The sequence below is a fragment of the Diplotaxodon limnothrissa genome, linkage group LG10 (assembly GCF_057381915.1).
Source record: "Diplotaxodon limnothrissa isolate DT_005_m linkage group LG10, D_limnothrissa_male_GT1.1, whole genome shotgun sequence".
In the NCBI taxonomy this organism is placed as follows: domain Eukaryota; kingdom Metazoa; phylum Chordata; class Actinopteri; order Cichliformes; family Cichlidae; genus Diplotaxodon; species Diplotaxodon limnothrissa.
Window position 1 is genome coordinate 36039135 of NC_140605.1, and position 17500 is coordinate 36056634.

At 45.7% G+C, this 17500-nt stretch overlaps 1 protein-coding gene across 2 annotated transcripts in view; it reads right to left on the reverse strand.

Moving 5' to 3' along the window:
- Nucleotides 1–17500, reverse strand: part of chm (CHM Rab escort protein) — a 25926-nt gene that overhangs the window by 7878 nt on the left and 548 nt on the right. For both annotated transcript variants that reach the window (XM_085364772.1, XM_085364771.1), the window contains exons 2-12: nucleotides 15093–15159; nucleotides 14735–14807; nucleotides 14519–14643; nucleotides 14338–14444; nucleotides 14217–14263; nucleotides 13985–14131; nucleotides 13743–13859; nucleotides 10724–10835; nucleotides 10403–10625; nucleotides 2795–2872; nucleotides 459–563 (exon numbers count right to left, since the gene is read on the reverse strand). In XM_085364772.1, the coding sequence (XP_085220898.1) occupies nucleotides 459–563; nucleotides 2795–2872; nucleotides 10403–10625; nucleotides 10724–10835; nucleotides 13743–13859; nucleotides 13985–14131; nucleotides 14217–14263; nucleotides 14338–14444; nucleotides 14519–14643; nucleotides 14735–14807; nucleotides 15093–15159 (1201 nt within the window). The remainder of the gene's footprint in view (nucleotides 1–458; nucleotides 564–2794; nucleotides 2873–10402; nucleotides 10626–10723; nucleotides 10836–13742; nucleotides 13860–13984; nucleotides 14132–14216; nucleotides 14264–14337; nucleotides 14445–14518; nucleotides 14644–14734; nucleotides 14808–15092; nucleotides 15160–17500) is intronic.

A 17500-nucleotide genomic window follows, 5' to 3' on the forward strand; every position in this document is an offset into this window, starting at 1 on the left:
TAATGGCCTGGCCCCCCCCTACCTCTCGGAGCTACTACAACCATATACACCTGCCCGTTCCCTTAGGTCCGCCAATCAGCAACTCCTTAAGGTACCGAAAACTAAGTATAAACTTAAAGGTGATCGTGCTTTTGCTGTAGCTGCTCCACAGTTGTGGAATGATCTGCCCTTGCATGTTAGGCAGGCCTCTTCTCTCTCTGAATTTAAAAGTCTTCTTAAAACATATTTATTCGCTGAAGCCTTTGGCATTGATTAGAGGGGTTGACTCAATTTGTTTTAACATGTTTCAATTTATTGTATCTATTTATTTTATCGTATCTCATTTTAATTTTCTTTACGTATGCTATTAACATGTACAGCACTTTGTGAAACTCTGGTTTTATGTTAAAGTGCTTTAGAAATAAAGTTGGTATGGTATGGTATCAACAATCAGAAATCAGTGATTGGTTGATACTGACCTGGTGGGCGTGGTCACCCGCCGGTCTGCCCCCACAAAGCCGTCCTCCACCACAAAGTGGCTGCAGCTGATTCGCTGTCCTCGGCTGTCAATCACCGCCTTACACCTGAAACAACAGCAGAGATGCCGCGACGTCACCGATCAGACCACCGAGCACCTGGTCCTGACGAGGGTCACATGACTTTATACACCAACCACTGGCTGACTTTAATCCTGACACTGACCTTTGAACTGAAACAGGAAGCAGGAAGTGAGTCGGTGTTAGACTAAACATGTTTACAGCATCATGTTTCGTGGGTTCATAACAGAGCAGCTCAATGATGACGCTATGACATCATCACCTGACACAGGAGCTGAACCGCTTACTAGATAAATAAGTATGAGCTGTAACCACCTCGGACTGTGAGTCTGAGGCAGCAGATAAATGTTGAACTGCTTTATGAAGTTTGAGACTTTAAGAACTCTGAGTCGTCCTCGAGACGCGCAGTGACCCGCTCAGCCCGCTTTATTAAAACACCGATGATAACCGCAGTCATAATGAGCGCCGGGCTCAGGGAGACCATGATGGATCGACCTGCTCCACTCTGCAGCCTCTCAAGGCCGCCTCCACACAGCTCCACCCGATTACTGGGAATAATGATGTACACGGGCCTCATCCATAACCTGCACACACACACACACAGTCAGAGCGCCTTTTAGCTGCGTTAGCATTTTTACTCCACAGTCTCAGTAACGAACAACAACCAGACGGATCATCAGTCACAACGACCTGTTTCCAGCTGTAACTGAAACGTCTCTGACGTTTTCTCATCAACAAACTGATCAAACTGAAGCTCCCAGGAGGACACCATGAAACACCAGCTACACAGAACTCCATTAAGAATCTGTCTCATTTAAGGTTTTCAGCTAAACACAGTCGAGCGACTGACTGGTTACATTTGAACCAGTGCAGAATAAAAACGAGCTCCGTCATCACTGCAGGAAATGATGCGAACATCAGAACAAACAGTCCACCGACAATCTGTCTGATTTTAGCTTCATACAGTCGTCTGTGGTTCAGTACAAACACAGGAAACCAGCAGCTGACCCAGAGTAATCTGATTACTGCCGCCTGTGATTTATAACTTTAATTTACCAGGAGGGATGCTAACAGGCTAACAGGCCGTGTCTATGCGTGTGCGTGTGTGTGTGTCTGTGTGCATGTGTGACCTTCCATATACAAACCTGCCTGTCAATCAATCATTTAATCAGAAAACTGATGAGGCTGCAAACAATGATAGAGAGACACTGACAGAGAGAGAGAGAGGGAGGCGTGCAGAGAGGAGTCATCTATCAGAGAGGAGGGGGAGGAGGGAGAGGAGGAGGGGGAGGCAGCCGCGGGCTGATGAAGAGCCTCAGAGGTTAAATTATGATGTTCATTTCCTCTCCATAAATTGAATATTTTACTGATCATAAATTATCGTCCAATCACAGCTCAGCACAGGAAGGTTCCTCTCTCTCACACACACACAGAGTGGTTGCCGTGGCAGCCTGTGTGATCAGTGCTCTTTGTTCAGCCTTTAATTAAGTTAAAGGTTAAACACAAATGATAATAACTAAGCAGGAAGTGATTCACAGCAGCGGCCAATTAAAAGCTCCAGAAACGCTCGGGGGCGTGGCCAAACCAAACGAACACACCCTGCAGTTTAGCATGATGCACACATGTGTATGTGTTACCATGGAGACAGTCAGAGGACAGGGATGTGGGGTTGATGTAAACACATATTTCCTCACCTCCATGTTTGATTTTATAACTCTGGTTTTTCTCTCTGTCAACTTTAGATTTGAAAAACTGTGAAGTATAAGAAACAAACGTTTCTCCTGAAACATCCAACCACAAACATTTAATTTGAAATGCCACAGGAAGTGCTGTTTGTATGACCAGCATGACGCGGCGCAGGTTAACGATGAGCGAGACTTTAAACAGAGCAGAGAACAGAGGGGAGGAAGCGAAGGCCAAACGCCAGCCCGACAGGAAGCTGTCAGTCACAGTCTACTCTACTGCGCTTTACTCTTTACGATTCTAGTGATGGAGTTGCTCTTGTGACCCATCCAGTGACATCACTCACAGTCTGATGACATCACACTGTCAGCTTGACTCACCTCACTCGGACCCCCAGCTGAGTAGGTACTAATAAAGTACCCAGTACCAGTACTATCAGCTATCTTAGGCAAAACACTTAAAACCAAGTCGAGCCAAGTACGTGCTGGCTGAGGTACTACATAGAGCAGTACCAGTACTACAGAATTATACAGAGCACCGACAGTACTACAGTACTGCAGGTACGGCAGGTGTACCTGTTGGAGTCCTTGTCCACGATCAGGCAGCTGACCGAGTGTCTCAGGCAGTAGATCCCTCCAAACACAGCACTCATCCTGAAACACACAACAACAAAGCAGCCAATCAGCACGCAGGAGAACATGTGACCTGTCTGTGCACAAGTATGTGGACACCACACGCACTTCCTGACCTCCAGCGAGACTTTCAAAATAAAAGTTTTATTAAGGCAGTATTAAGGATTAAGGAGCAGGATGTCCTGAGTTCAATTCCACCATCAGGCCTTTATTGTGTGGAGTTTGCATGTTCTCCCCGTGTCTGCGTGGGTTCTCTCCGGGTACTCCGGCTTCCTCCCACCATCCAAAGACATGCAGCTTGCTGGGATAGGTTAATTGGATAATCCAAATTGCCACTAGGTGTGAATGTGAGCGTGAATGGTTGTTTGTCCTTGTGTGTTGGCCCTGCGACAGACTGGCGACCTGTCCAGGGTGTACCCCGCCTCTCGCCCTATGACAGCTGGGATAGGCTCCAGCGCCCCCCGCGACCCTGAAAAGGTTCAAGGTTCAAGGTTCTTTATTTGTCACATGCATAGTTACAGTGGGGCAAAAAAGTATTTAGTCAGCCACCATAAACTCAACTCGTCGTGTTTGGAGGAAGAAGAATACCGAGTTGCATCCCAAGAACACCATACCTACTGTGAAGCATGGGGGTGGGAACATCATGCTATGGGGCTGTTTTTCTGCCAAGGGGACAGGACGACTGATCCATGTTAAGGACAGAATGAATGGGGCCATGTATCGTGAGATTTTGAGCCAAAACCTCCTTCCATCAGTGAGAACTTTGAAGATGAAACGAGGCTGGGTCTTCCAACATGACAATGATCCAAAACACACCGCCCGGGCAACAAAGGAGTGGCTCCGTAAGAAGCATTTGAAAGTCCTGGAGTGGCCTAGCCAGTCTCCAGACCTCAACCCCATAGAAAATCTGTGGCGGGAGTTGAAAGTCCGTGTTGCTCGGCGACAGCCCCAAAACATCACTGCTCTCGAGAAGATCTGCATGGAGGAATGGGCCAAAATACCAGCTACTGTGTGTGCAAACCTGGTAAAGACCTATAGTAAACGTTTGACCTCTGTTATTGCCAACAAAGGTTATGTTACAAAGTATTGAGTTGTATTTTTGTTATTGACCAAATACTTATTTTCCACCCTGATTTACGAATAAATTCTTTACAAATCCTACCATGTGAATTCATGGATTTTTATTTCACATTCTGTCTCTCACAGTTGAAGTGTACCTCTGGTGCAAATTACTGACCTCTGTCATCATTTTAAGTGGGGGAACTTGCACAATCGGTGGCTGACTAAATACTTTTTTGCCCCCACTGTATACAAGTATAACACACAGTGAAATGTAGCCTGACACGCTCCTCGACGTGTGCAAAAAAATTGGGGGGGGGGGGGGGGGGGGGGGTGTAGAGGAAGAGGAAGAACATATATATTAGGGCTGCCACGATTAGTCGACTAGTCACGATTACGTCGACTATCAAAATTGTCGACGACTGATTTAATAGTCGACGCGTCGTTTGAAGCTTTGTAAGATCCTGAAAAACGCAGGAATAAGTAGCAGGATTTAAGAGTGTAATAACGGACTGAAACAGAAGATGGCAGCACTGCATGTACAAGGATACCAGCTGCCGTTAAACCCCGAAGAAGAAGAAGCAGCGTCCCAGAATTCATAGCGCAGCCCAGCGCAGTTTCCAACAATGGTGGCAGCTAGTTAGTTTTAATATTGCTCTTATTATTCTTTCTGGGTCACAAAATAAACGTTTAACACATTTTCAGGCCAGAATGTAGCTGTGTAAACCTCAAATATCTGCTCAGTTTATCAAGACACCGCATATTTTCAAAAGCGCTCCGACGTTTTCGGAGACGTCTGTTACCCACTAGCTCGATAGCTAGCCGGGAGCTAGGCTAACTAGAGCCGTGAGAACACCGGACTCCCGGCAAATCTTTTTCAAACCCACCGCCGTCTTTCGCTACTCAGGTTAAACATGATATATGAGTCACTTAGATAACTTAAAAATGTTATTGTTTGGCTTTTTTTAGTATTTTATTTGTTCCTGAGTAAATCGGTTTGGCTGAGATTAAAGTTATAGTTTTTACACAGCTGAATAAACGTCAAGCAGACAGCTGATCATCAGAAGTGTGAGATGCTCGAGAATTTACTCCGGTGTCCTGTTATATTTTAGATAGCAAGGAGTTTATTAAACTTCACCGAAACAATCTGCAAATTTCATTAAAATTTAATAAACTATCATCTTGTCTTTATTTTTAGTTAGCACATACCTTAAACACTTAAAGCTGTAAGCTAATGATAGTTATATAAGAGCAGATGCTGCTGGTGCAATAAGCTGTACGTTTTACCTCCAATGGATGATGATCTGATTAGTCGACTAATCGCAAAAATAATCAGTGACTAGTTGACTATCAAAATAATCGTTTGTGGCAGCCCTAATATATATATACATATATATATATATGTATATATATGTGTATATATATATGTATATATAGAAGAAGCTGACTGCACTCCACGAGCGTCTGGCAGCACAAATGAACCAGCTGCTAGTTAACGAGAGACACCCGGAATGGCTAACCGAAGGTCGGACGGTCCTGATCCCCAAGGACCCCAAGAAGGGACCGGTCCCCTCCAACTACCGACCAATAACCTGCCTCAGTACTACATGGAAGCTCCTGTCAGGCATCATATCGGCTAAGATGAACAGGCACATGGGTCAATACATGAGCGGGACACAGAAAGGAATTGGCAAGAATACCAGAGGCGCAAAACACCAGCTACTGGTAGACAGAACAGTCAGCCGAGACTGCAAGACCAGACTGACCAACCTGTGCACTGCCTGGATTGATTACAAGAAGGCCTATGACTCAATGCCCCACAGCTGGATACTGGAATGCCTAGAATTGTACAAGATCAATGGGACCCTAAGAGCCTTCATCAGGAACTCAATGGGGATGTGGCGTACAACACTAGAGGCCAACTCCAAGCCCATAGCACAAGTCACCATCAAGTGCGGGATCTACCAAGGAGATGCTCTGTCCCCACTGCTGTTCTGCATAGGCCTGAACCCCCTCAGTGAGATCATTAACAAGACTGGCTACGGATACCGACTACGGAATGGAGCAGTTGTCAGCCACCTCCTGTACATGGATGACATCAAGCTGTATGCCAAGAGTGAACGAGACATCGATTCACTGATCCACACTACCAGGCTATACAGCAATGACATTGGAATGTCGTTCGGACTGGAGAAGTGTAGTCGGATGGTAACAAAGAGAGGGAAGGTAGTCAGAACTGAGGGGATTGAACTACCAGAAGGCAACATTGCAGACATAGAGGACAGTTACAAGTACCTGGGGATCCCGCAGGCGAATGGGAACCATGAAGAGGCCGCTAGAAAGGCTGCAACCACCAAGTACCTGCAGAGGGTCAGGCAAGTCCTGAGGAGTCAGCTGAATGGTAAGAACAAGATCCGGGCCATCAACACGTACGCCCTGCCCGTGATCAGGTACCCTGCTGGGATAATAGGCTGGCCAAAGGAGGAGATAGAAGCCACTGACATAAAGACAAGAAAGCTCCTTACCATGCATGGAGGGTTTCACCCCAAGTCCAGCACCCTGAGGCTGTACGCTAAGCGGAAGGAAGGGGGCCGGGGACTGGTGAGTGTCAGCACCACAGTCCAGGATGAGACAACGAACATCCAAGAATACATTGGGAAGATGGCCCCAACTGACCGAGTGCTCAGTGAATACCTCAGGCAGCAGAAACCCAAGAAAGAGGAGGGAGACGAGGAACCATCATGGAAGGACAGGCCCCTGCACGGTATGTACCACCGGCAGATAGAGGAGGTGGCTGATATCCAGAAATCCTACCAGTGGCTGGACAAAGCTGGACTGAAAGACAGCACAGAGGCACTAATCATGGCAGCACAAGAACAAGCTCTGAGTACAAGATCCATAGAGGCTGGGGTCTATCACACCAGGCAAGACCCCAGGTGCAGGCTGTGTAAAGATGCCCCAGAGACAATCCAGCACATAACAGCAGGGTGCAAGATGCTAGCAGGCAAGGCATACATGGAACGCCATAACCAAGTGGCCGGCATAGTGTACAGGAACATCTGTGCCGAGTATAACCTGGAAGTCCCGAGGTCAAAATGGGAGATGCCCCCAAGGGTGGTGGAGAATGACCGAGCTAAGATCCTGTGGGACTTCCAGATACAGACGGACAAAATGGTGGTGGCTAACCAACCGGACATACAGTGGGGCAAAAAAGTATTTAGTCAGCCACCGATTGTGCAAGTTCCCCCACTTAAAATGATGACAGAGGTCAGTAATTTGCACCAGAGGTACACTTCAACTGTGAGAGACAGAATGTGAAAAAAAAATCCATGAATCCACATGGTAGGATTTGTAAAGAATTTATTCGTAAATCAGGGTGGAAAATAAGTGTTTGGTCAATAACAAAAATACAACTCAATACTTTGTAACATAACCTTTGTTGGCAATAACAGAGGTCAAACATTTACTATAGGTCTTTACCAGGTTTGCACACACAGTAGCTGGTATTTTGGCCCATTCCTCCATGCAGATCTTCTCGAGAGCAGTGATGTTTTGGGGCTGTCGCCGAGCAACACGGACTTTCAACTCCCGCCACAGATTTTCTATGGGGGTGAGGTCTGGAGACTGGCTAGGCCACTCCAGGACTTTCAAATGCTTCTTACGGAGCCGCTCCTTTGTTGCCCGGGCGGTGTGTTTTGGATCATTGTCATGTTGGAAGACCCAGCCTCGTTTCATCTTCAAAGTTCTCACTGATGGAAGGAGGTTTTGGCTCAAAATCTCACCATACATGGCCCCATTCATTCTGTCCTTAACACGGATCAGTCGTCCTGTCCCCTTGGCAGAAAAACAGCCCCATAGCATGATGTTTCCACCCCCATGCTTCACAGTAGGTATGGTGTTCTTGGGATGCAACTCAGTATTCTTCTTCCTCCAAACACGACGAGTTGAGTTTATACCAAAAAGTTCTACTTTGGTTTCATCTGACACATGACATTCTCCCAATCCTCTGCTGTATCATCCATGTGCTCTCTGGCAAACTTCAGACGGGCCTGGACATGCACTGGCTTCAGCAGCGGAACACGTCTGGCACTGCGGGATTTGATTCCCTGCCGTTGTAGTGTGTTACTGATGGTGACCTTTGTTACTTTGGTCCCAGCTCTCTGCAGGTCATTCACCAGGTCCCCCCGTGTGGTTCTGGGATCTTTGCTCACCGTTCTCATGATCATTTTGACCCCACGGGATGAGATCTTGCGTGGAGCCCCAGATCGAGGGAGATTATCAGTGGTCTTGTATATCTTCCATTTTCTGATGATTGCTCCCACAGTTGATTTTTTCACACCAAGCTGCTTGCCTATTGTAGATTCACTCTTCCCAGTCTGGTGCAGGTCTACAATACTTTTCCTGGTGTCCTTCGAAAGCTCTTTGGTCTTGGCCATGGCGGAGTTTGGAGTCTGACTGTTTGAGGCTGTGGACAGGTGTCTTTTATACAGATGATGAGTTCAAACAGGTGCCATTCATACAGGTAACGAGTGGGGGACAGAAAAGCTTCTTACAGAAGACGTTACAGGTCTGTGAGAGCCAGAGATTTTCCTTGTTTGAGGTGACCAAATACTTATTTTCCACCCTAATTTACGAATAAATTCTTTACAAATCCTACCATGTGAATTCATGGATTTTTTTTTCACATTCTGTCTCTCACAGTTGAAGTGTACCTCTGGTGCAAATTACTGACCTCTGTCATCATTTTAAGTGGGGGAACTTGCACAATCGGTGGCTGACTAAATACTTTTTTGCCCCACTGTAGTGGTGGTAGACAAACAGAAGAAGACGGCCGTAGTGATCGATGTAGCGGTTCCGAATGACAGCAATATCAGGAAGAAGGAACACGAGAAGCTGGAGAAATACCAAGGGCTCAGAGAAGAGCTCGAGAGGATGTGGAGGGTGAAGGTAACGGTGGTCCCCGTGGTAATCGGAGCACTAGGTGCGGTGACTCCCAAGCTAGGCGAGTGGCTCCAGCAGATCCCGGGAATAACATCGGAGATCTCTGTCCAGAAGAGCGCAGTCCTGGGAACAGCTAAGATACTGCGCAGGACCCTCAAGCTCCCAGGCCTCTGGTAGAGGACCCGAGCTGGAAGGATAAACCGCCCGCAGGGGCGTGCTGGGTGTTTTTTATATATATATATATATATATATATATATATATATATATATATATATATATATATATATATAGTATATACATTGGGTGAATGTGCAGTAGTAGCGGAAGGATAAGCAGAAGCGAATGGATGGATGGATGGAGCAGGATGTCTGATGGTGTGGTTACCGTGGTGTCTCAGCCAATTGTCTGTCTGTATTACTGGCCCCTCCCCCTCCAGCACCGCCATAGATTAATAACATAATGAAATTACAGCTGCTCCATAAATCAGAGCAAAGGGCTCTCATTAAACACACACACTCCACTCAGCTGTAAGTGTGTGTGTGTGAGAGAGATTGTGTCGACCTTCTCACGCAGAGCTAACACACACACGTAACATCAATGTGTCATCATGTGTTAATCACAGCGTGTGTGTGTTCTCATTTATTTGATGGCGAGCCAAATCACACACACAGTGCTCTGTTTTCCTTTAATCAGGAATCTGTGTGTGTGAGTGTGTGTGTAGGTGTGATAACAGCATCTGTGGGGCGATCGTGGCTCAAGAGTTGGGAGCTCGTCTTGTAATCGGAAGGTTGCCGGTTCGAGCCCCGGCTTGGACAGTCTCGGTCGTTGTGTCCACTTCACCCGTTGCCTACTGGTGGTGGTCAGAGGGCCCGGTGGCGCCAGTGTCCGGCAGCCTCGCCTCTGTCAGTGCGCCCCAGGGTGGCTGTGGCTACAATGTAGCTGCCATCACCAGTGTGTGAATGGGTGGATGACTGGATGTGTAAAGCGCTTTGGGGTCCTTAGGGACTAGTAAAGCGCTATATAAATACAGGCCATTTACCATCTGTCACATGACCTTTGACCTTTTTCTGAGCCCGCTCAGCATCTGTTTCCATCTGGAAAAAAAAAACTGCTAATGAAACTAAAATAATCACACAAGTAAAATCAGCTCATGAACCACCAAGTACAGGCTGCTGCCCCTCTGCAGGCTTCCAGAAGCTGTCCAATTAGAATGAAGTGGGCTAAAGCAGCTGCACAGAGGCCCAGCATCAGACAAAGAAAGATTATTATGACCCATGAATCATGCAGAGCTGCTCCTGCAGAAGAATAAAGAACACAGCCGAGACTCAGATCCTCGCCTCGGATCTGACCGACGTACCTGGTTACCTGTACCCTGCTACTCATCGCGTTTGTCACTCTGGTGGCTTCATCACGTCCACGTCACACTCAATACATCAGAACTCGAACAGTTCTCGCAACAGGTGAGCTTTGGGCGACTCAGGGTGCAGAGTAGCCTGCTAGCTGAGCACAGTAGTACTCACTGACAGTAGTACTGTAATACTGGTTCTTACCTGCAGAAACACTGGGGAATCTCTCCAAGTCCGTACACAGGAAACAGAAAGGGAGTGTTGCCATAGCGACCCAGGCAGCGCAGGAAGTGGCGCGTGGAGGCGAGCCCCACCTCGGTGAGTGTGTCTTCTGTCACCATGGCAATGGAGTGAAGCAGGAAGTGCTGCAGGTTGTCGCCCAGCTGCTGCTCGCGAAGGAACTCCAAAAATGGCCGACCGTTGTAAGCTAGAGGATGGGGAGGAAGTGCATCATTACCCACAATCATCTGATGTTGGTGAGAGTGACCTTATGATGTCAGCAGGTGGACAGGTGAGGCATCTCACCTTGGTGCTCCTCCGTCTCCTCCACACAGGAAGTCAGGAAGCGCATCAACTTCCTCTTTTCAACCACAGACAGCTGACGGCTTGCAAACACGTCTGCTCTGCTACAGGGCACCTGACGGACAGGTGAGCACAGATAGGTAAACACAGTAGGGCTGCCACGATTACGTTGACTAGTCACGATTATGTCGACCATCAAAATCGTCAACGACTGATTTAATAGTCGACGCGTCGTTTGAAGCTTTGTAAGATCACAAAAGACGCAGGAATAAGTAGCAGGATTTAAGAGTGTAATACCGGACTGAAACAGAAGATGGCAGCACTGCATGTACAAGGATGCCAGCTGCCGTTAAACCCCGAAGAAGAAGAAGCAGCAGTGTCCGTTATCATAGCTGTGTCCAAATTCGCATCCTCCTGTGCCCGCATTTGTAGGCCGATTACGTAAGAGCGACACGACGAAGACGGTCCAAATTTGAAGACTCCAACAAATGCGGCCAACAAATTTGAAGGATGGGTCGGGTGTATCCTTCATGGCCCAACCTATCCCAGAATTCATAGCGCGGCCCAGCTCAGTTTCCAACAATGGCGGCAGCTGGTTAGTTTTAACATTACTCTTATTATTCTTTCTGGGTCACAAAATAAACGTTTAACATATTTTCAGGCGAGAATGTAGCTGTGTAAACCTCAAATATCTGCTCAGTTTATCAAGACACCGCATATTTTCAAAAGCACTCCAACGTTTTCGGAGACGTCTGTTACCCACTAGCTCGATAGCTAGCCGGGGGCTAGGCTCGCTAGAGCCGTGAGAACACCGGACTCCCGGCAAAACGTTTTCAAACCCACCGCCGTCTTTCGCTGCTCAGGTTAAACATGATATATGAGTCATTAGATAACTTAAAAATGTTATTGTTTGGCTTTTTTCAGTATTTTATTTGTTCCTGAGTAAATCGGTTTGGCTGAGATTAAAGTTTTTACACAGCAGAATAAACGTCAAGCAGACAGCTGATCATCAGAAGTGTGAGATGCTGGAGAATTTACTCCGGTGTCCTGTTATATTTTAGATAGCAAGGAGCAGACGGATGAGTTTATTAAACTCCACTGAGACTAGGGATGGGTATTGATAATATTTTCACGATTCCGATTCCATTTTCGATTCTTTATCGATTCTTTTTAAAAAAGGAGAACACTAAGGTCGATTAGCTTAGAACTTTGTTTTATATCTTCTCTTTGAACAAGATAGAAATTTAGGAGTAACATGGCCTTACAAACCCAGCAGTGAGATCTTAAGAGATCCAGCCTACGGCTCTTCAATGGGGTGTCACAGGGTCCCCAGGAAAAAGATTGTAAATGTAAAATAATAAAATAAACATTCTTCTGTAGCAATAACAAAGTTTAACATAAATTATTCTGTAGCAATTACACAAGAATATCCAGTAATGTCCTGCCTACAATTAAACACATTCACTTACTGAAAATCATCTGCTGTGGCAAACGGGTGCAAGCCTTTGACCACAAACTGAGTCACTGCTCGGTGACGTTCGTCTATCCCGGCCTGAAAGGAGACGCTGCCGGCAGACTGCAGCGAGAACTGCCAGCATCTGAGCCAGACTCTGTCTCTCTCATCATGGTCACTAAATGCACAGTAATGGCGGGTTTGTAATAAGGCAGATCGCGCTAACATAATATGCTCTGTTAGTTGATTATTTACCTGCCGCATTAACGGGAGAGGACGTGCAAACGTTACCGCTGCTGCTGGGTTGAGATTCACGAGTCCGGAATTAAAAACACGACATTCATTTAAGGTCATTGTGTGTTTTGTGAGCAAATGCTTTTGCATATTCGTAGTGTTTCCTCCCTTAAATGAAATATCTACTTTGCAAGTATTGCAAGTTGCCCTGTTGTCATCCGTTCTCGTAAAGTGTAACCAAACTTTTGAGTGTTTGAGCTGCTTAGGCGCCGTGTGGGACAACAAAGAACCGGTTTTCGATACCCATCCCTAACCGAGACAATCTTTAATAAACTATCATCTTGTCTTTATTTTTAGTTAGCACAGACCTTAAACACTTAAAGCTGTAAGCTAATGATAGTTCTATAAGAGCAGATGCTGCTGGTGCAATAAGCTGTAAGTTTTATGTCCAATGGATGATGATCTGATTAGTCGACTAATTGCAAAAATAATCAGTGACTAGTCGACTCTCAAAATAATCATTTGTGGCAGCCCTAAAAACAGACAGGTAAACGCAGACAGGTGAGCGCAGACAGGTAAACGCAGACAGGTAAACGCAGACAGGTGAGCGCAGACAGGTAAACGCAGACAGGTAAACGCAGACAGGTGAGCGCAGACAGGTAAACGCAGACAGGTGAGCGCAGACAGGTAAACGCAGACAGGTGAGCACAGACAGGTGAGCGCAGACAGGTGAGCGCAGACAGGTAAACACAGACAGGTGAGCACAGACAGGTGAGCACAGACAGGTAAACACAGACAGGTAAACACAGACAGGTGTTTATTATTTATCTAATTCAGTCCCGACAGAACCTGCTAGGTTAGCTGCTGTCATCAGCGTGCAGTTTAATGGTTTGACTCTTATAAAACAGCCTGCACAGGTCAACCAAACTTAGCTGCCCAGGCCCGAGACCACCCTCACAGACCTCTGAACAAACCCGTCTCTGACAGACGACAGACCTCTGAGCTCAGCAAAGAGAAGCCCGGTCACTGGCACCATCACCGAGCCAAACGTGGAGGCGACACAGCGGCCACTCTCACAGGTCGATGCCAAAACCATTTAAGACCTACTTCACCTCAACATTGACTTTGTTTCCTACACGAACATAGAGGAAGTAGTTCACACAACAGTACGAGGCTGTGACCTGTCAGCTTGTGAAGAGTTTCGACCTGTCAGAGCAGGTGCTGATGTGATGACACCTGTGTTTGTTGTGTTGATTTCACTCTTCTGAGTGCGACTGTTGTTTCTGTTGTTCTCATGCAGACATGACCGACACACAGAGACAGAGCAGCTCGTACCTGCTCCACGCTGCCGTGGCGATAGGTCAGTATCCTGGTCACATTCTTGAACTCTGCATAGCGACTGACGTTTGATTTGATGAGCAGGTCGACCAATGAGCCGCGAGAGTACATGAGCTGGAGGGAGATGAAGATGAAGCAACCGGAGCTCGGGTCAAACAACCAATCAAAAAGCAGTGGGATACACCGAGGGGCACGATTGGCCGAGAGGACTGTCCTTTGTTGTGCTGATGTCATGTTACCTTAGAAACCAGGTCGATGTTGAACCGGCGTCCTTCCTTTTCCAGCTGGGTGTAGCTGATTTTCTTCCTGGTTGGCTCTGATTGGCTGGGAGGAGCAGAGGGCTGTGGCTGATCCGCTTCTGGCTCCTCCCCCTGTTCCTGAGCAGCCTGTGATTGGAGGAAGTATGCAGTTATTATTGTTCGGCCAATCAGGAATTGATGTGAATGTCAGGGGAGGGCTGCTCTTCCTCACCTGCTCGTCTCCCTCAGCGGCCTCACCTGTTTCTTCTTCTTTTGAACCTGAAAGAGCTGATTGGTTTAAAACCTGCTAATCGAAGCTCAGAGAGTCGATACAGGATCAATATAAGACAGACCTGCTGATTCGGTCTCTGATGGCTCTTTAGCAGCGTCTTCACCTGCTGCTCCAGCCTCTTCTTCTTCTGTGGTGTTTGGAGGCTCCTCCTCCTCCTCGGCTTCTTCACTGAGACGTATTGATACCTTAATCAATAAACTGATCTCTAGCTGATGTGACCTTACAGGTATGCAGGAGTTTACCTGATGTAGCAGAACACCTGCAGGTTACTGATGGAGGCGGAGTCTGAGCCTGACAGGTAGATCAGCTCCTCCCCTTCTTCCACCAAGCTTGACCGATCCTGGACCTCCTCTGACAGAGACCCTGCCTACAAACACACAGGAAACTCACTGATGACTTCCTGTTGGGCATCTGGCCCCGCCCACCAAATCAACAACCTGACAATCAGTAACTCTTACTTGATGCTCCTGTATCCAGGTGAGCAGAGCGTTGAAGGTGAAGCTTGCCCAATTGGCTGCATAGTAGCTCCGCCTAAAGACACACAGGAAGCTGTCACTTCCACAATAAAAGCATTGCTCTATGCTCTTATTCTGACACTCTGACATCAATCAATTGATCTAACTGACTGATCTATCTCTGATAAAATATTTTATTTCTGTAATGTGAAAGCGTTTCTATAGCAACGCCCTCAGTTATCAATAAACAAATACATCAATTCAGCAGATACTTATTGATTTTACCTCACCTTTGAAAACATTCTGTAATTGATAACATTGATTATTAATCAGTAAGTGTTCTTGATGAATAAGTAATGACCTGTCGACGTGAAGAACTCTCTGTCCAACTCTGGAACACGCGGCTGCCACCACCGACTCAGCAAGACCTGATCACACAATCAATAATCAATAAGCAGCAGCAGGCAACAGGAATGAGGGGACATAAGGAGAGAAAGCTAGGAAAAGAAACAAGGAGACAGAAACCAGGCCTCAGCACAACCTGCACACAAAATCTATCATCAATAATAACAGGAAAGGAAACAAGGAGAAAAGTCTAGGAGACAAAACAAGGAGAGATACCAGAGGAGGGAATGAACAAGGAGAAACAATAAGGACAGAGCAGAAGGAGAGGAGACAAAAAGACGTCTAGGAGGCACAATTAGGAAGAAAAACAAGGAAAAGAGACAAGAAGTTACATGAGAGGAGGACACAAGGAGAGAGGAAACAAGGAGACAACGAGTCAAGATAGCAGAGAAAACAAAAAGAGGAGACAAGGGGACAAGATAGGGCTGCTCAATTAATCGAATTTTAATCACGATTACGATCTGGGCTTTCAACGATCATTAAAAGTGACTGAGCCGATTATTAGCCCCTCCCTCGTGCTTTACTCTTGCGCTGCTCCATGTGGCAAATCGAGCGCACCTCTCGTTTCGAACACGTGTCACAACAATTAAGAGGACCCGAGGGAAGCTCGGAAAGCTAAGCAGAAGTTATTTGGAGAGGAGAGTGACTGCCGTTGGTTGAAAAGAGGGGTTAAAAAAAACTTCAGTGGTGTGGAAACATTATGGGTTCAGTCAGACGTGGATCAAGTAGACACAGTGTGTAAACTTTGCTACGGTGTCGTAGCTGCACCACAGAGCAACACTGCAAAGTTCACTAAACATAGATGTTTACATTTTTCATTTTTCTTGTATTGCAAACATTTGCACTGTTATTAGTATTTGCACACTATTTTATATTTTTTAAAGTCATTATTCAACACATTGTTATTGTTAACCTTTTAAAGCCGGTCAGAGCAGCACGCTCCGTTTTGCGTAACTATTTTTAAATCCCTGTAGAACCGGAACTGCGTAAGCTAGCGCAATAATTTGTTTTGCATATGAAACCAGAGGAGTTGTACTTGCATCTGATGCCATCAGCTTGTCCTCGGTCACGGTTTCCTTCCACATAAAGCTTTGCAAAAATTGCATAAAAAGCGCTTGCAGCAACAAAAACATAATATTCCAGAAACACGCTTTGCCGATCCGATCAGCTGTTCGTAACACTTCCCACAGTGAAACAGACGTCAGCGCGAACTATCGAATGTCCGCCATTTCCTGCCAGAAACCGGAAGTGACGTCATCTTCGCGGAAAATGTAGTTTTTTACTTGTAGGCCTTAAAAACCTATACTGGTGTTTTTATAAGTCATGTTTGACTTTTCTGAATAGTTGCTGGGATGCTTAGAACTCGAATTGCACTGCTGGAAATAGTTTATTTTGATGCACATGCTGTTTTCTTTGCAAATTTGAATCATAGGATTGTTTTTTAGTTTTTCCTGCAGTATATAAAAATTGCTGTATCTCCAAAATAAAACTATGAAGACACTCAAAATTAATCCCCTGTTGTTGTAAACTATTTTTTGCATTTAAAGCTTTGAGGGATAAACCTCTTAAATTTCTCCAAGTAGAAATATATGTAAAAAAACAAAAACAAAAATGATTTTCAATTTTTTTTCTAGTTTATTGCACTTTTTTGCAATTAATGTAGTTACTATGGACTTAATGCATACATATTATTAAAATATGGGCTATAACAGTTGTATTGATGTATAACAACTTGAAATGCTCCCAATGGCACTACAACATGTAAAAAAATAATATAAGCTCTGGCGGACTTGGTTCTATGGTAGGTCTTAAAGGGTTAAATAAATATCGTCAAATAATCGAGATCTCAATTTCAGTGAAAATAATCGTGATTATCATTTTTGCCATAATCGAGCAGCCCTAGGACAAGAACCAAGGAAAGAAAACAGGGAATGGAGGAGAGGGAACAATTAGAAACAACAAGGACAGGACAGAAACAAGAGCAGGAGACAAGGAAACAAGGTCAGGAAACGGAAGAAAGGAAACAAGGAACTTGAAAAGAAAAAGGAAACAAGTAGATGAGGGAACCAAACGAGAGACAAATGAAGGACAGGAGATAAGGAGAGAAGAAGGCACTGATCCTGTATCGATCAGGTTATTGATAACATGTGATCACTTTACTACTGATAATTATGAAAGTAAACCCTAAATATTGACTGTCGATCATTAGGACTCAAAGTGGTTCAGTGGTTCTGTTCCGATACCATAACTCGATCACACAGACAGCTGATTCATCCTGGCACACAAACAGTTAGCATCACGTAGCCTAGCCGTTAGCTTCCTAGCCATAAGAAACAGATGGATGTTAGGAGTGCTAGCCTCTGT